The sequence below is a fragment of the Lepisosteus oculatus genome, chromosome 20 (assembly GCF_040954835.1).
Source record: "Lepisosteus oculatus isolate fLepOcu1 chromosome 20, fLepOcu1.hap2, whole genome shotgun sequence".
In the NCBI taxonomy this organism is placed as follows: Eukaryota; Metazoa; Chordata; class Actinopteri; order Semionotiformes; family Lepisosteidae; genus Lepisosteus; species Lepisosteus oculatus.
In genome coordinates, this window is record NC_090715.1 from 5,051,263 (window position 1) to 5,070,433 (window position 19,171).

At 40.3% G+C, this 19,171-nt stretch overlaps 1 protein-coding gene across 2 annotated transcripts in view; it reads left to right on the plus strand.

Moving 5' to 3' along the window:
• vac14 (vac14 homolog (S. cerevisiae)) overlaps positions 1–18,968 on the plus strand; it is a 47,294-nt gene extending 28,326 nt beyond the window's left edge. For both annotated transcript variants that reach the window (XM_015368635.2, XM_015368636.2), the window contains exons 14-19: positions 2,371–2,503; positions 9,196–9,370; positions 9,925–10,043; positions 12,715–12,794; positions 14,034–14,184; positions 18,608–18,968. In XM_015368635.2, coding sequence (XP_015224121.1) covers positions 2,371–2,503; positions 9,196–9,370; positions 9,925–10,043; positions 12,715–12,794; positions 14,034–14,184; positions 18,608–18,767 — 818 coding nt within the window. In that variant the 3' untranslated portion in view covers positions 18,768–18,968. The remainder of the gene's footprint in view (positions 1–2,370; positions 2,504–9,195; positions 9,371–9,924; positions 10,044–12,714; positions 12,795–14,033; positions 14,185–18,607) is intronic.
• Positions 18,969–19,171: the final 203 nt, after the last annotated feature.

Genomic DNA, 19,171 nt, shown 5'->3' on the forward strand with positions numbered 1-19,171 from the left:
ATTGTGTAGATATTAGTCTGGATGTGGAAGTGCATGCTGATGGCCCCCCATTCCCAGCAGTTGTCATGACGACGTACTCCCTTCCTCCTTGGCCCCAGAGCACTCTGGGATGCGTGTGTGTGCTGGATGGAATGATAAACGGTGCATTGTGTGGCACAGAGGAGAGGAAGCTGCTTATTGTCATGGAAATGACTGCCCATGTTTCTCTGAAATGGATCAAATCACTCTTTGGCTCACCAGGAGACTGCGAAGTAGCTTTTTCCTCAGAAGGTTTGTCTTGTGAGGGAGTGAGGTCGACGAAAGAAAGAAAGAAAATACTGTCTTCAGTTTAGCCACTCACTGTGTGACCTCCTTGACCTTGCTGTGTTGATTTCGAAGTCGGTAATAAAAAAATAAGGAGCAGGAGGGTATTAAAATATATTACCCAGCTCCACAGAATGTCTGCAATTGTAACCACCATTTTCCTTTAAATAAAAAATATGTTTAAGTATTATTGTATAAACATTTACTTTTCAAACAGAGCTAGTGTTCAGCAGCGTCTAGAGTGAAGCAGTTTGAAGTGTAAGGTGATAGGTGTTACAGAAACAGAACAGAAACTAATTGAAAATTTCCACAGGCCACAGATTCCTTTTATAGGCATAGCACGGGTTGCCTGCAACAGGGCACACAGAGTCAGATTTCATTTTATAGCCAAGTTCTGTTCTGCACATCTGGCAACAGCAGCCTGCTTGCCTGTGATGCTGATGGGCAGATGGAGATGTTGTAAAACATCAGAGGGGAACAAAGGTCAAGAAAATCCCACCTTGACCCATGGCCCATCTTGAGTTTGTCTGTTCTTAAACACTTCGGTGAGAAATTAAGAACACTCATCTTTTGCCTCATAGAGGAAATCCCATGTCGGTAAGTATTTCGAAAAGAAACAATGGGCCCAAGTTTTAAAAATAAAAAAGCCTAATCTAATATGTAGTGGAAAATAGACTGTATGTTTACAAGCTCTACATAACTGGGTCACTGCGTGCAGCAATTTAAAGTTATTTTAATTCCACAAAGTCAGTCATTTTCTGAATAACTTAACAATTGATAAGTATTGAGCTCAAAAGAAAAGTTCTCAAGCATTAGTGAATTGTATCTGTGCTGGACAACTTTTAAAATGTCCATGAGTGTTTGTTAAAATCTGTAAACTTTCATGGTAGCATTCCTGCATTTTAGGAAAAGACGCAGAGAGGCTTAGATCAGTGATCATTCAGCCCAGCTATAACTTGGTTTTGATGCATACTGTCTTGTTGAATACAGGGAAAAGAAGTACATGACCGCAGTTTGCAATGTCTTTTCCTCTTCTGAGTATGTAGAGGAAAGGACTTTTGTATTTTTCTTTGACTCCCTCTGTCCCCTCAAGGCTGCCTTTCCCCAGTGTTGGGATTTCAAATGCGTCTTTTCTCACCTTTGACCCACAAAGATGTTTTCCAGTCCCCAGGGAAAGCTTCCAAGTCCTTTTTTTCCACATTAAACAGATTCCCAGAAATTCCTGCAGCCCTCTGTCGCTGGGATTTCAGAGAGGACCAGACCCCAGCTGTCTCTCGTTAGTGGGCGAGTAAGGAGTGTGCTGGGACAACAATGTGATTCAGAAGCCATTTATTTATTGGCATTCCTGTTTGGATTAAGAGATGAAAGCTAGGGCACATTATGGAATAGTGCAATGCAGATGTCCACAAAAAATCTCAAATACATTCTGTATGCATGTGTGTTTATGTGTATATACACAAAGGCAAATGTCTAGTCAGGAACAATATCCATGTAATTCTTTTTCAATGTATTTTAACATTAATTTCAGGAATTATTATATATGGCATTTCCCTTTTAATTGCAGGGGCAGTTCTTTCATAAGTACTGTTTTTTATCTTATAGTCACTGTCTCACATATGCCTAGAGATACAGTAATGTATCCTTGTGAGACTCCATTCTTTTTTACACTGCTGTCCACAGTCTGCTCTATTGCAGTTCATAGGTCGTATTTTAAAATGATCATACAATCAAGTAATTAATAAGTCAATAAGTGAGTCCTGTTTATCTGCAGTTACTAATTTTATCTTCTTATTAGTTATTACATTAGTGATTTTGTAACACAAAATTAAAGGCTTGTATGCTCCTGAGCCATTATACACACATCTGGTCTGCTTTTTGCTTTGACATCATTGTAGAAAGATTGAGACTTGAAGGATTTAAATCCGTTTCAGCCCAAATCGGTTTCTTGCCCTTGGTGATTGCATCGTACTACAGTGATGATGTTCTACAAAGTCCCCATTTTATGTCATTGGAGGTACTGATAAAAGTTCCAGTGTATCTGACATCTATCCTGGTCCTGTGCTGCAGGTTCGAAAGGTACAGATTGTTCCCCCTCCACCCCCAGCATGAACTCTTACTTCTACAAGTTCATGATCAACCTGCTCAACAGATTCAGCATGGAGAGGAAACTACTGGAGATCAGGGGTGCCTTCATTATCAGGTAGGACATGCTGTTAGCACAACATCAGCTGAGGCTTATTAATACCATGAATATAATAATCGTAGTTATTGACGTACAACTTGAGACTTTTGTGATTTTGAACTATTAGATTATCTGACTGTGTTTTCCAACTGCGATGCTCTGTTCAACAACCGGGAAGCACATGGTTTCCTGACCAGTCACTATGACTCTCCTTTGCACCTGACTACTGATGCTGTAGAATGTTTCACAGGGGATGTAGTGACCTCCACATTCAGGAGAGTGTTTTTCATTGCTTGCATCTGATAATGCGACATACTATTAATACTGTGCAGGTGAAAACAAGTAAGATGATCCTGTTAATATTTGTTTTTGCTGTTATAATAATATATGAATGAAATCCTTACACTTATATAAGTGGTTTTCTGGACACACCACTCAAACCACTTTACAGGTAATGGGGTTTCCCCTTCTCCACCACCACAGTATACACTGAACATAAACACTACACAGAAAGGAAATAAAGTGAAGGTAATCTATGTTAAACAAAGGGCCAAACATGGACCCTAACACCTTTTATTTCCACCTCTCCATACTTAGGTTGGGCTATCAGAGAAAGATACATGTTACGCAATTACCTTGTATTCTTGGAACAGCCATGGCACACGTTACACTTTTGCATATATTTAGAAAATAAGTAGAATTTCAGTGTTTTCAAAGGTAATAGTCAGAAAGTAAGCTTCCTGCAACAAAAAAGTAGTATTTTTGAAAAATGGGACAATGTATAACTATATTGGACTTTATCATTAATTTTTCTTATATTTTTAGACATATATTTTGTCTAAAGAAATATTCATCAGCAACATGGGTGATTTGTATTTGATTTCTTTAACAAAGCAACATTACAGTCCTCGAGAGGTGGGTTATAAAACATTTTAAGTCTATATATATATGACTTGTCATTGCCTTTGGTGTCGCTCCTATTTCAATGCACTGGAACTTAATCTACCTTAATGTATATTTCATTTGCCCTTGTTGTTCAATGTCTAACATTCTGGTGGGGGGGGAGTCTGCTCTGTGTGGTTTTACACTTCCGTTACATTTTCTTGTAATTGATGTTTGATCACCACACACAATACAATTGCATTTTAATTCTACCATTAATATGATATTGCATTATGATTATAATAATTCCCTTTTAGCTTGGCAGATAGAGGGCTACCTGTGCCGGGTGGTGTGCCTGAAAATACAGTCCTGTTTGGCCTGTGTTTCTAGGTATATTAAGTCATGCAGAAAACCCTTGCAATTCATGGATTTGTAGTTCTTGGCTTTGAATATTCAATACAATTCATTCTCTTCCCCCAGCTGCATAACGACACTTTGTTACTGTGCTCTAATGAAATTTTAACATTCAGTACGTTACAGTATTTCAGCATTAATCTAGACTCTTAATCATAGCAACTAAAAGAGAATGGAACAATAGTGCAGCGAGTGGATGACAGGCTAAAAGGGAAAGAAGGGATGATGTTGAGCATGAAAGTTGAATTATTGAGCAAGCTTGCTGTGAGCTCACTGCACTCGTTCTGTAGGTACAGTGCAAAGCTTAAGAGTATTTCATTTAGAAGAAGAGGAAAACATAAAGAATGGTACATTAAATGCAAGTCTGGTGAAAGACTTTTAGTTCTATGTATCTTGCATTTGCGATAAACTTCCATTTATAGCAAATATACATATTGATCACTTGTTTATTTTTTGATTACATAGTTATTATACCAAAAATGTGGTTGCTTTTGTGTCTGTAGCCAATCCCCCATATTACTGTTAGATGATGGTATTTGCAAGGTTGTTCATTCCCTACAATATCTCTCTAGTGTGTACATAGCAAATAATGAATTATTTTGCTATAGGCCAGTTAAATTCTATTGAATATTGAGTTGGTGCTTGAAACCCAGACCTGTTTATCATGCAAAAGGATTGCCACACTGCAGTTACCACACTGTTCCTACCATGTCTCAGATTTAAAACGCTCTGTGAAGCCGTTCCAACCTTTTGTACTTTTATAACTGAGCACATATTTTGTTGGGTGCTTTTCCTTTGCGTTGCAAGGACCAAATAAAAGGCGGCTATGACCCCTCTCCCAGAAGGTCCTGTGGCAGGGTGTCATAAACGGGTCCGCTGGTCAATATTTCTGCTGTGATGTCTGGTTTCCTTTGAAAAGAAGGGAGCTTAAGTATGACTGTAAAAGAAAAAAATGCATTTTTTCGTGACTTTTCAAGAGTTCTTAAATGGGAACATTAACCGCATGTTGTGTTACTTTCTTATTGGAGTTTGGGTGCTGAAACACATCTGTAGTAGAGAGATTTCCTGCCAAGTATGTGTGGAATGAGTGCAATGGTGCACACTGACTCGCACTGGGATGCACACTGGGGCTCTTAAAGGGGCAGGTTCTCTTCCCCAGATGTTTTCCTTCAACATCACCATGGCAACTGCATCAGGCCTGTGGATCAGCCGTATTCAGAGAGAGTCAATACACATCCGTCCTGGGGGAAAAAAGCTTGTGTCAGGAGAGAAGAGCTGTGAAATGGCAGGGTGTTATTTCTTATAAGAATAAAACGCACCCCGCTTTGTAATCTCAAATGATAAAATTGTGAATTTTTAGATTTTAAGTGTTGCATAGAGTCAGTGTAGATGCTTTAAATTTGTTTAAAAAAGCATACGTTCTTTTCTGTTTGGTTCCTTATCTGTGCATGTGGGAAGGACTGAGGCTCCTAGCAGTCATTTAACTATGATTAGAAGGATTCCCAGCAAAAGTGGCTGCCTTTTGCCTTTGGTGGACACAGTCAACATTAAGTCCCAGTTGAAATACTGGACTTTTGGTGGATCAGTCGCAATAGTTTATATTCCCATTGTTACTGTCTCTCAACATTCAGGTGGCATAGTGGTTCAGTAGGTGCCGCTGCATCACAGCTCCTGGTTCTTCTGTGTTGATTCTAGGCAGGAGTTTGCACGTCCTCCCCCTGTCCTCCTTAGTTTTCTCCTGGAGTTCCAGTTTCCTCTCCCTTCCCACATGTCTGCAGGTTAGGTTCAACTGGCTATACTAAATTGTCCCTCCAGGCTTTGAAAGGTTTCCCATTAGTCGACCGAACTACAGCTTGAAATGCCGTGTAACCATCACCCGTGGCACATGTGATAGGACGTTTCCTGGTTCAATCCTCCCTTGTGAAGAAAGTGCAAAGTGATCCCTTCCTGTGTGGGAGGACGAGGCCGTCAGCTATACGTCTGTATGCTCGGGTCCCCTGTTTCTTACTGTTTCAGTCACAGTGAAGAAACACAGTGCCACCCTGTCCCTGGCATCAGTCCTTGATGGAGCCGTGAAGAGGTCCCAGACCACTGCCCTCAGTCGTAACGGGCAGCATAGTAGAGCTGATGCACTGAAGTGCACATTTAATAGTAGTGAGATCATTTATATGGGCATTATTTTTTTTAAACTATGAGAATATTTCCTTAACACTTGTGGCGTACATATAATTAATGCAGTATTTAAAAAGGTTATTAAAGACAGCTTTACCTTCCATTCATTTTTTCCTGATGACATTTTCCATGTGTTTCTAAATAAAGCACCTGCTGTCAAGGTTATGCTTTAAAATTTAATTTGAAACAGGAGATACATCTGTTAATGAGAGATTTAATTGGAAGTTTTACTGGCAGCAAAAGAGCCATTTTACTCTGAAACCCCCATAGACTGTTAAGCAAATCAGAGCACAGTTTTACTTTAGTGTCATATAGGTTTAGACAGTCTTCTCTGGTACAGAATTAAGTTATTTTGACTTTCCACTTTTAACCCACAGAACTTTTAATTAGTTGTCTTGCGTGTTTAAAAAAAGTTTTGTTTTTTATTTTTTTAATGCTATCTTCTATTTTAATTGTCTGAGCAAACCACATCATTTAAAATAGTCACTTTTCTAAATTTCAAAAATACATTTGTTGTTTTCTCTAGGCATGCCACATGTGTTTTTTATATACAGTATATTCTGTATGAATTACTCTGAAATATGTTGGGACTGCTTCTTGGACATTATGTCCTGTAGTATTTTTTTTTTAATTTAGGCTCTCACTCCTTGCTCATTACTCCTCACTCCTTTAGGCTCTCACTCCTTACCGTGATAAAGAAGACATCTTTACGAAGACGAGTTTATTCTTTATAGGAGTTCCGAAAGCAGCTTTTTTGGCTTGTTATGGAGGTCACCAAGTGCATCAGGAATATTGTACAAGGCTGTAGCAGTGTCTTTGTTCTCAGTATCTCAGCAGTGTCTCAGGTTACAGGCCCAGAAACTTTCAGGCCTAAACGACTTTTGTACAAGAAAACAAATCTATTTCAGTAGATTTCTGGCTTACATCAAAGAATCCACTACTGTACACGGGTATCTTGAAGAGAGGTGTGCTGTTCAAATCTAGTATCTGTTGGGTCTGTCTCTCTGAAGGTTTCATGGGCATTCAGGTTCGTGGAACACAATCACTTGACAGCACTGACTGACAAACTGCTTGATATGGCTACTAAGTGTCTCGAAAGGACTATCATTTTTCTGATGGTTATACAATTGTGGGAAATAATCTGTCCACAGGGACACTGAATTCCTCTTGACAGATGGTGCCCTTCAATTAGTACTAATGGTTGTTTCATGCCTTTGTGCTCCCTGAGTATTTGAAAAGCATGAAATAATTATTCATACATATTTAGGATCAATCTAGAAACTAGTCTTCATTATATTTGTAACCACTGTATTTCAAAAACATAAATGAAGAATTAGAAAAATATTCCTTTGAAATTCCTGTTCTATTATATTCTTGCAAATATAAGGATTTTTAAATTGATGTATGGTGGGCGTCACTTATTTGTAGCTCCAGTTATGAGGGATTTAAATTGTTTTTAGTGGACAGGGCATATTGAGAAATACTGGGTCTTGTAGTACTGCAAGGGACCACCTCTCTTACTAGTTTATTTCAGAGTGAAGGCCAAAACATAAGGGTAAATGTTGGGGGAAAAAAAACTCTGACCTTCAACAGTCTCGCACTCATATGTGTTTGTCTCTTTGTTTTTTTTGCTTTAAAGGTTGATCACTGTCTTACCATTATCTTTGTTATCCTGTGGCAAGAGGATGTAGGTTTCTGTGTGCAGCAAGAAGACTAGAAGTGCTTTTATAGACAAAGGGCTGCAACACAGAGGGATATATGCGAAAATGTTGAGGTTTGTTAAGAGTACATTTTGATTCTGTCACATGAAACGTTCTAAGACATCACCCTGGAGCAGTCAGTGTAGGCGAAAACAAAGATAACGTAAGCCGTAGCATCTCTTACTTGTTGCCTACAAGTCCTTGGAGGACTGCCACAGCACATTTGTTGGTAACAGAGAGTGGAGAAGAGATGAATGGGTGTGCAGTTGATGTCTGTAAGAAGGAGAGGCAATGATGAGAGCCCTAGAGAGCTGCAGATGAGAGATCCTTGGGTGGAATGTGGGGGTGTACTGTATTTCACCCTGATGAAGCCTTCATTGCGCACAGAGCTATGGATTGTTCACCTATTAATAGGGCACATGAGCTGGGATTAGACCTTTGGGAGACAGGTTAGTTTGACTCTACTGGTGAAGTGATGTTGCAATAGGTACTTAGTTGTCCAAAGTAGCAGAACAAAAGAAACAAACTGCAGCACCAGAGAAATACAGTGGTTAAACATGGAATTTGCATATGCCTGAATCACTGTAAAATCTCTGGGTGACAGCAGCAGGGAAGGTTCTGGCTGTGTGTCACTCTGGCCTAATTTCTACTGGTTATGTCCCCCCCCCAAGTCAAGAACAAAAAGCATGTGTTAACGCGCTGGTTTGGATGTACTTCTGCCCACAGACACGGAAAAGGATGGGAGGGAGTCGCAGAAACCCATCATCGTCCTACACTGTTATCGTGACCTTTCATAACATGCACCTCTTGCCATTAACAAAACTACACTCAGGCTCCCACAAGTATGTCACTAGCATCAGTGGGAGGCCAGCATGAGTAGGTGGCATTCATTCCACTTTGTTCGTACAAAAGTCTAACGCCAGATTGTCCACTTTGCTGAAAATAACCCACTTAAGCTATTTCTGCATTCAGAACATCCTGCAATCAGAAAGCATTACTGTTCCCTTGTCATTTATGTACAGTTATGGTCAGTCCTGCAATGACGGCAGTATCGCCCCCAACTAAATAACCATTCTGTATGCTGATGGCAAAGTAAAAAAGTGTGAAAGACCTGAGCCGTCGACATGTGGGAAGTCCAATGGTTTATTTAACTTATGAAGGTGCAGCAGGAGTGTGAGGCCCAGCTACCCCAGTAATGGAAGAATGCATTGCACTAGTCAATAAGCACAAATTCATATTTCTGAAAGATTCCCTGAAGAGATGCATCAGTGAAACTGTGGTAGGCTGTTGCTCTCCCCTTGTTGTGAATTGCCTAATTCATGGTCCAGATGATCTTCATTGACCCTTCAAACTCTTCATCCTAAGATGAAGAACCTCTCGGTTGCTGTCAGCTGGATTTACCAAAGCTGCTGCTGATCCGAATGCCTTCGTAGGGCAGCAGCGCGATGGGGTTTGTCAGCGAGAGAGCGAAGGCTGCAGGCTGAGTTATGTGAGGGAGGCAGTCTGGCTCTGCTGACTTGGCTCTTTGTTTTATCTTCCCAGGCAGCTGTGCCTCCTCTTGAATGCAGAGAATATTTTTCACTCCATGGCTGACATCCTTCTGAAAGAAGAAGACCTCAAGTTTGCATCCACTATGGTCCAGACCCTCAACACTATCCTTCTAACCTCCGCTGAACTCTTCCAGCTGCGCAACCAGCTCAAGGACCTTCACACACAGGTACACACAGATTCAACCTGCTAACTGGTTATAAGTGTAGCACAATCCTTGCCACATCTTTAAAAGTATACAGCCCACAGATGCAGCAGATATCTCCTTATGTGCAGACCAGAAAAGCATAGTTTTGCATTTGAAGTAGAGCCTTTTCCCTCTTCAGTGATTTCCCAGCTGTCATCTACCTGTACACTTGTATTGCATGATTTCAGTTCTGCACTTTCAGAAAACTATTTTGTGTTATGAAAATAGAAATTTCTTGCTCTTTCTATATGCAAGTAAAGAACTGTTCATAACCTTGTTTCCGTCCTGCACTTATATAATTACAAGCCTTCTATTGCCAGTATGCTGATACTTCAAAACCTCACGTGATACATGAAAACCATTTATAATTTTAAGTGGTGAAATGTCTTGTGCCTTGCTGTCCCCCCACTTGTGTTTGACTTTGTTATGCCCTGGTCACTGTCCCAGGGTGCAGAGCAGCTGGTGCATACATGCTGCTGTGACTTGGTATAGCTCTCGGTTGCTCTCTCATTGTGGGTGTGCATTTGTTCCCCCAGGAGAGCTGCACCCTGTTCTGCTGTCTGTACCGGTCCTGGTGTCACAACCCCGTTGCTACCGTCTCCCTCTGCTTCCTGACACAAAACTACAAGCACGCCTATGATCTCATCCAGAAGTTGTATCCTCTTGAGTTGAGTTGGGTCTACAAGATGAGACAAAACGCTTTTCACACAGTTACTGCAGGAATTTGGTATACTGAACATTAAACAGCTCTTCAGCTATGTGCTGAAAGGCCATATAAAACAGTAAGTTAATGCAGAATCTTAGGCAGAAAATGAATTTATAAAAGTATTGGGTATAGTTTAATGCCTGCCTCAATGTCAAAACATAGCATTGGAAATTCCAACACTTTACACAACCATGTATGCAGAGCAGCATTATTGTAGGAATTTGAATACACTATGACCTCTCTCAGGTTTGCAGAGCAACATCCTGCATGCTAAGAATGAAGTCTGCCTTATCTGCACTTTGGCTGGGTGTGTGTGAAGTTTGGCAAGGTTAGATATGACTCCACTTGCTTAGCTTTAAGGCAGGATTTCAGATTAAGGTGGCAAAACACTTTTGTCCCCATTTCTAGCGCTTGTGCATCACCATTGTAATTAAAGGGTACTCTCTTTACCCCTTGCTGTGATCAATGAAAACCTAATGCAGAAGGCTTCACAATTTTGCTTACAGGATTGATTGAATGTTTTGTACTTCTCAGAACAGCTGGAGATTATGGCATTTAAAACTAGGCAGGATTCAAACATGAGATTTAGATAAAATGCATCCCCTAAAACACTTTACTAAATAAGGAGAAAAATGCTTGCCTTTCTTATATCTCTTTTTTAAAAATAAGAAGCAACCTAATTTGGAGTGGGCTGGTTCATTATCGTTCCCGAGCAAGATTAAATACAACTAACATCCAGGGTGAAATGTTTTTCAAGGGCTCTAAAGTTTTCTTATTTCTCTGATTGTTCTGTGTTTCTCTTTTGAGAATGAGAGGTGTGTAACTCTGAAAAAGCTTTGATCAAGCCATCACCTACTGGTTGATGCACAGACGAATGTATTATTTTGGAAACGTTGGTGTGTTTGCTTTTCTTGATTGAACAGCAATGTTCCAAGGTATCGGTTACACTTGTCCAGAATGAATAATTTCGAATGGCTCTGTGTCCCTCTGACCCTGACTTTACTGCATGGTTTGGAACACAAAAACATTTGCTGTATTATAAAGCAATCTGTGGTTCTTATGCTGATTTTAGTCTCCCAGTTATAGCCTTTTTGCTATTGGAATATTTTCATGTAACCAGACTGGTTCCTTCAGTAAAAAAGCATATTGCATCCTTGCAGCATGATATTTGTCCATAGACTTCTATCTCAAAGCCATTTTGTTAAGTTTTGACTTGACAGGTTTAAAATCTGAAAATCTCTGCCTTGCATGTCAGTGGTGAAAACAAAAAGAAGCTATTATCTGCCTCGCCAAATAAAAGGCTGTACAGTTTTATATTTGTGCAGTGCTGGCAAGATTCTGTGCAGTCTTCTACTCACACTGTCACAGTAAACTCACCAGCCACCCTGTTCCTCCTCACTTCTCCATTTATAGAAGGCAGAAGGAGCTGTTTATACATCATGATGGGAGTGGCTCTGGCTGCCTGTTTCTACTCATCAGTGCATAGTCCCTTTATCCAACCAAAATAAAAGGGACAGCAATCTGAACTGAAAAACCAGGCCGCATTGGACCACTGTAATTATTGTTCTCTCTACAGCTGGGTTTCTGGATAAGTTGGGCGTGGATACGGTTCTTCAACATGGGATCAGATGTAGTGAAAGCTGAGTGTTGCCATAAATCAGTCAGGGAATGAGGTGTTATTAAGGTCAAGTTGGTTGTAGCTTTTATGTGGTGTGTCAGCCCATTTTGCTGGGACAGCATATTAGAAGCCCTGCTCAGAGTGAGGTGACCTCTGCAACCCCTTGAGAAACATTTAGGGAGAGGTGATCTGAAGGTTGTACTTTAATACTGAGACTACTGGCTGCAGCATAAAAAACCTGTTTAAATAATTCAGATTGAGCAAATTTGAAATATTAATGATTGTGTTTCTTAATACCTCTTTCCTCCTCCTCTTATCTCTATTGTTTGCTTGTTTAGGGCATGGCAGCTTGAGAGATTTGCAGCTCCTTTCACATTAGCACTCCTGGCACAGCTGTGACGTGCACACAGAGTTGGTATACTGTATGTTATGTTTATAAACATTGTGGACGATAATGTACTGCTTTGGAAATGTTGCTAATGGACTCCACTGGGGACACTATTGTTTGAGCATGGCAGGTGAAACTTGGTCATTATAGAGAGGAAGTAAGCTGTGCAGATTTCTAATGAGGATGCTTCAGTTTACTGTAGGGCTCATGGTAGATGTCTGGAATGTTAAATGTCAGCAGTGTTTTAAACTTTTTTTTTCCAGAGCCCAGTAAGTCTCCTGAACATTCTTATTAATTTCTTTTGTTTTTAATGAAGCCTTTTTTCCAAAGAGTTGTAGGTCGGCCCAAATTGGAAAGGGGGAATTCCAAACGTGCTTAATCACTTCTTGCTTCCTGAAGTGCGGTGAACCAAGTAAACGGAGGTTCTGCTGGAGACAAAAAAGGCCAGCTAGTTTTAGGACTTTTCTGTGTTAGATAAAGGGTATAAGTGAGAAAAACCAAGCATTACTGGTAATCCTTCTTATATCATTTCATACATCATTTCTTTAAATCTGTTCGGTGTGATACTCTATTCTGTAGTGTGACAAAGCTTTCTCCTTGACATCAACAATCAGCGGAGACCTGGAAGTGACAGTGGACTTCCTGATGGAAGTGGACAAACTGGTGCAGCTCATCGAGAGCCCCATCTTTACATGTGAGTCTCGGCACACCTCGCCATATGTAACACCTGCCCAACCCACTCCACTTTCATCGCATACTGTCTGGGGATCTCACTCCACTCAGCATTGGTCCGGCATGCTCTCCTGTTCATCGCCCGTCCACAAACTTTAAGTCATATTATGCTTCCATGACTTTGAAAGCATAGATAACCACATCGTATATCTTAAGGTCTGTTTTTTCTTTAGCAGACATCTTCTCTTTGGTCTGCAGTGATGTTGAATGTGGGTCTGTGTTTCTGTTGGCCTGTGTGCGTGCGCATTTGGTTGTTATCCTGCCAATGCCGTATCAGTAACTGGGGCAGAACTGATTGCTGATGGCTGTAGGCAAGCACAGACCTACATTCAGCTGTGTGGGCAGGAAGATGGATAACGGCGGAAGGAGGGGGTGGGGACGGGTGAAAACTGGCACGGCAATATCGCAACCCCTTCCAATCCCATACATCCCCACCAATACTGCTCTGGTCATCTCACTGTTCGTCACTTTGAAAGAGACCGTTAACAGAAAGAAGCAGGACAAAAACCAGACAGGAGATTGAATAATATACTGTACACCAAGGGGCAGCACAAGGGAATAGGAACAGTCATATTTGCTATTTACTGTACATGAGACAGAATTATGCATGTGTTTGGATGTGCAGAATGGTAGCGGTTTTTAGATGAAAACTGATGGGAAGGATGACAATGTGGCTGCAGGGAGAAAGGAAATGAAAAGTGAAGAAAATTTCGTCGTCACTTTATTCGTGCACTGGTGTGTCCAGTCATGAAAATTCATTGGCAAGAGCAGCAATCATTTTTGTACCCGCCATATTGAAGATGTCATTTTCTAACATGAGGTGAAAATGGCCATGAATCTTTTTTGCTCACCCTTCAAAATGGAGGCTGAACTTGATAGGGAAGCTTAGGCAGCTCAGAATGGTCAGAAGTATGGTCTCCATTGCAGGGCACGTCTTCTCCAGTACCCAGCTCATTGTGGAGCCTTTTCCTGTAGGCTGTTGTATATGTGGAAGGGGAGTGTGTTGGGTGTTTCACACCGGATAAGATCTTTCGTTATTTACAGTTTTAGATTTCTGTTCCCTCTCTAAGTATAACTCCAAACATAGCACAGATTTTGTTTTATTTTTCACTACTTTCAAAAAATAAAATTGGCTTTGCTGAGCAGATGTTTGTTTTTAAGATGCGCTTTGCTCCGCCTCTAACTTTCTGGCACTCCTTAGACCTGCGGCTGCAGCTCCTGGATGTGGAGAACAACCCCTACCTGATCAAGGCTCTGTATGGCCTCCTCATGCTCCTGCCACAGAGCCATGCGTTCCAGCTGCTATCCCACCGTCTGCGCTGTGTACCCAACCCAGAGCTCATGCGAGCTGCGTAAGTTTTCTGTACCCAGAACTACCTCCATCTCCATCTGTAAATGAGTTATTGTGCCAAACATCAACTCGCTTCCATGAGTCACAATATAAACTTGTGTAAATGTCTCATTAACATTCCTTGGCTGTTTTATTTTTTTTTCCTGTTTGCCTAAAGCTCAAAGATCATCTTTCTCATGCAACCTGCTGTTCTGTAAGACTTTTTTGGAGTTAGAGAAGATCACAAAAGGCAATGTGACCCAACATGGCTAATAAGAGTGGCACAAGCTTCAGTCTCCTGTGCGTTATGGATTTATCAAGATCCTTTGCAGTTCGTAGGACTAATCTTTTCCAAGCTCAGTGGTTGGGGTCAGAGGGTCAGAGCAGAGTAATGTTCCAGAGCTGAAAGGTGGCAGTCTGTTGGGTTCAAGGCCAAGCTGACTTATTTGTGATTATCACTAATGTGTATTTGTTTGTTTTTACCTTAACTACATAAGAATGTAAAAATGGACAAAAGAGAGGCCATTAAGTCAATTTAGCTTAAGTAGCTAATCGATCTGTGATCTCTCCCAGTTGTTTCTTCATGGAAGCTAGAGTATCAGCTTAACCAGTATGGCTGGACAGCTTGCTCCATAGTCCCACAATGCTTTGGCTATAGAACTGCCTCCTGTTCTCATTTTTAAATGTACTTCCATGTTGTCTGCAATGTTCTCTTGTTCCATATTTCACTGTTTATTCTGAAGAGAACTTTATCCGTGCGTTTGAGAATGACAAATACCTGTATCTGGTCGCCAGGCTAACATATCCATAACCAAGTCAGCTCAGGTCCTCATGCAAAGCAGGAGAAAAAAACTTGATCACTTGAGTTAAAATGACACGAACGTGTAGCACCGGTTATGTATTAAAATGCGTGTCATTTTAAGCACTGGAAGTTTTAGTACATTTGCAACTGTAATGTTCAATTCCTTATTTTTAAATTTGGATTTGGGTTTTTTTTTTCTTTAGGAAGTTTAGAGAAAACAAAACCAATTTCTTCTCCAAGCCACTTGTGAATATTTTTAGAAGGATGATTCAGTTCCCCTAGGGGAACTTTGCTCTGTTGAAAGGGGAAGATTTGTTGTTGGAGAGGGGGAGGGGATGGATTATCATCTGGGGAGGATTTGGGGTGAAAATGGGTTCATTTTTTTAAATACATTGTTCTATTATATTGTTCATTTGTGCTCCTAAAAACTAAACAAAAAAAATGGTAAAAACTGAGGTGATCCTTGTAAAGTATCAGCTGGAAATTAAATGAATTCAACCCTGTCTTATTACAAAACTTACCAAGAATGTGTTAGTTTAGTATCCAGCTTTATGGAGCTGACGAAACTGTTTATCCTAGAGCAAGCCTCACCGTCTTGCGTGTTTGGGATAAATGATTTGTTTCAGTGCAGTGTCCTTTAGGGTAGTAAAAGACTTTGAGACTAGGCAATTCAAGTTCATTATCCAAATCACTTTTGCTTTGCTGAATAAAGCAGGCACAGAAACTGTGAGCAGGACATCAGAGATTATTTTTTCCGTTGTCTATTTTTTCTTGATAATTGTGTTTGTGCTATGCCAGTACATTTGGGGAAGCACAACAACTTTCTGCATTGCATATTGTAGGTTCATACAGTATGGTGTGAAAACAGTCAGTGACCACTGTCTGGGCATTTACCACCATTTACCATATGAGTTAATCAAGCATGTATAAAACTTTGTTTAGGAAATGTAAAAATGGTTCGGGGGGGTTGGCAGGGTAGTGTGAGAGTTGGGTGAGGTTGACGAAGCAGTGTTGAAGTTGACATTTTTCTTGGGAAGGTCGGACCTTTAGGAAAAGGTGACATTGATGAAGAGCAGATTATTTTGTGAACCTCTGCAAAGGCCACATCTTCAATGTGATGCAAAAGCCATTCTAGAAATATGAGCATCACCTTTTCATTTTGTCAGTGTGTTGTACATTTCCCCTCAGTGTGTACCCAGTTAACTTCATTCACAAGTTAACACCAAAATGCCAAAACGAATGCCTTTTGGCCAAATGATGTTATTTTCACTTTGTTTAGCACATTGTGTTAGTTGTGTGCCTTCTGACGTTCACACATGGGAACATCACTTGATATTGATCTTAAACTGTTTATTAAAATCCTATCATCTTTCCAACCTATCTAGTATCCTCAGGCCATGAAAAGCGTCCTGGAATGAGCATAACAATTGTGGCATTATATTATATCTGGCACACTTCACCAATTTTCCCCCTTTTTTTAGTTTTGCTCTTGTTTTATTGTGAATAGAAAAAATAAAGGCTGCTTACAAAATGAGTGCTGTAAAAGCTGAGGGAATGGCAGTCTTTGTGCCAGCGTATGTCCTCCAGAGAGCATGGGTCAGGTAATAATACACATCAGTAATCCTGATGTGTGAGGCAACACCACTGACACTTGATCTTGGTGCAGAAGTAACCCCAGACTCTGTCTCCGATTTTAAGGCTCAGAACCTGTAGAAACATTAGCTGTTCTCATTTAGAATTTCCTGAAAATCTGAATTTGAGTGACAGATGGAGAGTTTAAATAGTACCACACATATGATAGTGGCTTTTGTTGTCAGTAATGTTCATCGGCTTAGGAAAAATCATTCTTAAGGAAGGACCGCAGCTAAGTGTTCATGACATTTTTATCAGCTCAATTATTTTTTTACTCTTATATTTTATTCTCCATTAACCATTAAGTTAAATATGCTAAATCTATGTTTGTAATCCTTTTCTCTTCTTTTTGAATCGCCTCCATTCATGTCATGTGAACTCTTTGGTTTGTAGGGCTCATCTGGAGTATGCCACACTGAGATCATCATAGCATGACATCAATTCTGACCTAGTTAGAGGAGATATTGAAGCTGGGATTGATTCATCCTCTCTGAACTCTTTTTACAATATAAACGGGTTTTTATCATCTGCAGGAAGTGAACATTTACACTGATTTCATTTTCAGTTCTAATTCTTAGCCTTTTCAGTTTATAAATTATCATTTAACTCTAATTTGTTTTACATATTAGAAATAAAGAATCATGCTGCTTTTGACAAGCTTTTTGATCAAGCTTGAATCCTTGAAGTGATTAAACTCCCTTTTCAGTTGGTTATAGAAAAGCCATCCATTCTACTACACTAGAAATAATATATAAATCATTTCCAAAACTTTGTGATTATACTGAACTTGTGGCGTTTGACACCTTTCTTTTACTTCCTTTGAAAGCTGAACTAAGTTTAAAAAAGCAGTTCTTTTTAACCTAATACCAATCCCATTTAGGTATAGTTAATTCTAAAGTCTGTTTACCACTACTGGGACTGTAATCATTGCAGCTGTGATACAACTGTACAAAACCATGCTTGTTCTGTATGCCTGTTTGGGACTGTCCTGCAAAATGTGCATCATGATGTCTAGCAGAGGTGTTGGTGTTAGTCATGCTATTGTCTTGGGACACAGGGTTTGATTTATGCTGACTTAGCCAGCCTGATCCACACTGAGAGAGAAGTAAGCTCATTAACCAGGGAAGACGTCTGTAGGGCTGAATTAAATTAAAAGGGTTCCCTAGAGATGGTAAAGCAGTTCATGGACCCTAAACAACAGTTATTACCTGCCCCCTTGTTCCTCAGGGTCACTGGACAGAGGGCTGTAAGCAGGCTGCTCGGGTAGCCTGGCTAAGTTTGTAATCTGCAGCTCAGCGTCTTCTCACAACATCAGTCTCCTGCATGAGGCCAATAACAAGAGGATCATAATGAACGAGACAAGAGCAACCTGGCATCTAGCGAAGCATTCCAATACAGCCGTGAATGCTTCTCCTACAGCACTAATTTGCTTTGCGTTTAAGACATTTGTCACTGCTTGAGGGATACTGTACTATTAAGAGATGTTTATGAATATTGTGTAGTTCGTAATTGTTTCAAAAATGAATTCTGATTTACTGTATGGTGTGCATCTTATGAATATTTTAGTTTATCAAGGAAAATAACACAGAAAATCATATCCATACGAAGAATGGAATTTAGAAGGTAAAGGCTTTAGGTAGTCATTTGGGTTGAACTAGGTGAATGCAGTGACACAAAGTTGCAGATAAAGAAATATTGAGTTCTTTCATGAATTAGGTTTGATTTGTTATAATCCAAAGTAATATCCTCAGAACAGTGGAAATCTCTTTCTGCTCTTTGCATTTGTCTCAGGAATCATATCTGTCAAATTAACATAAGGGCCTAACAGTGACGAAAAAATATTTTCTATAAGTACACATTAGGTTTGAGTTATTGAAAATCAATTACGTTTTGGGCAAATGCACTTTAGTTTTGCCTTAAAAAAAAAAACAGTGCTGCAATTTGTTGTTTTTTTTAATGTTTGTATACTGCAGCTGAGCTTCTTCTCAGGATATAAATCCCTTTTTTTCAGGCCCCAGACAAGACCTTCTGGTTCAGTGAGACCTGCCCCATGTCATGTTGACTACGGAGAGCTGCTGGAGCACTTCGACAGAGTCCAGAGCAAACACCTGGAGGTTCGCCATCAGAGGGCTGTGCGAGCAGAGCAGCCGGACAGGAAGCTGGTGCTGTGATGGGAGCCCACAGCAACATTGCCATGCCCCCCATCCATCCCAAGGGCCATCACAGCTGGAGGGGACGAGACTGGGCTGTGCTCAGGATCTTAAGACTGGCTGAATAAACTGGACACTTTTTTTTTGGACCAAAACCTAATCATTTATCTTATTTTAAAATATAACAATAGGTATGAAGAAAGTAAAGTCTTTTTTATACTAGATGTTTGTTTTTAGTGCTTGTAGTGAAGTTGTAGTTCTGCAGAGGTGACACTGGGGTGTGTGCAAACTTCAGAGTGCAGCGAATACTCTTCAGCGTTGGGGTTTTGCTCCGCACTCTGCTTTCAGATGGTGTCAAATCATGTGCTAATCGGGGATCAGCTTGATCCGTTCTCCGGCCGAGCTTCTCTTACTCCTCAATGGAA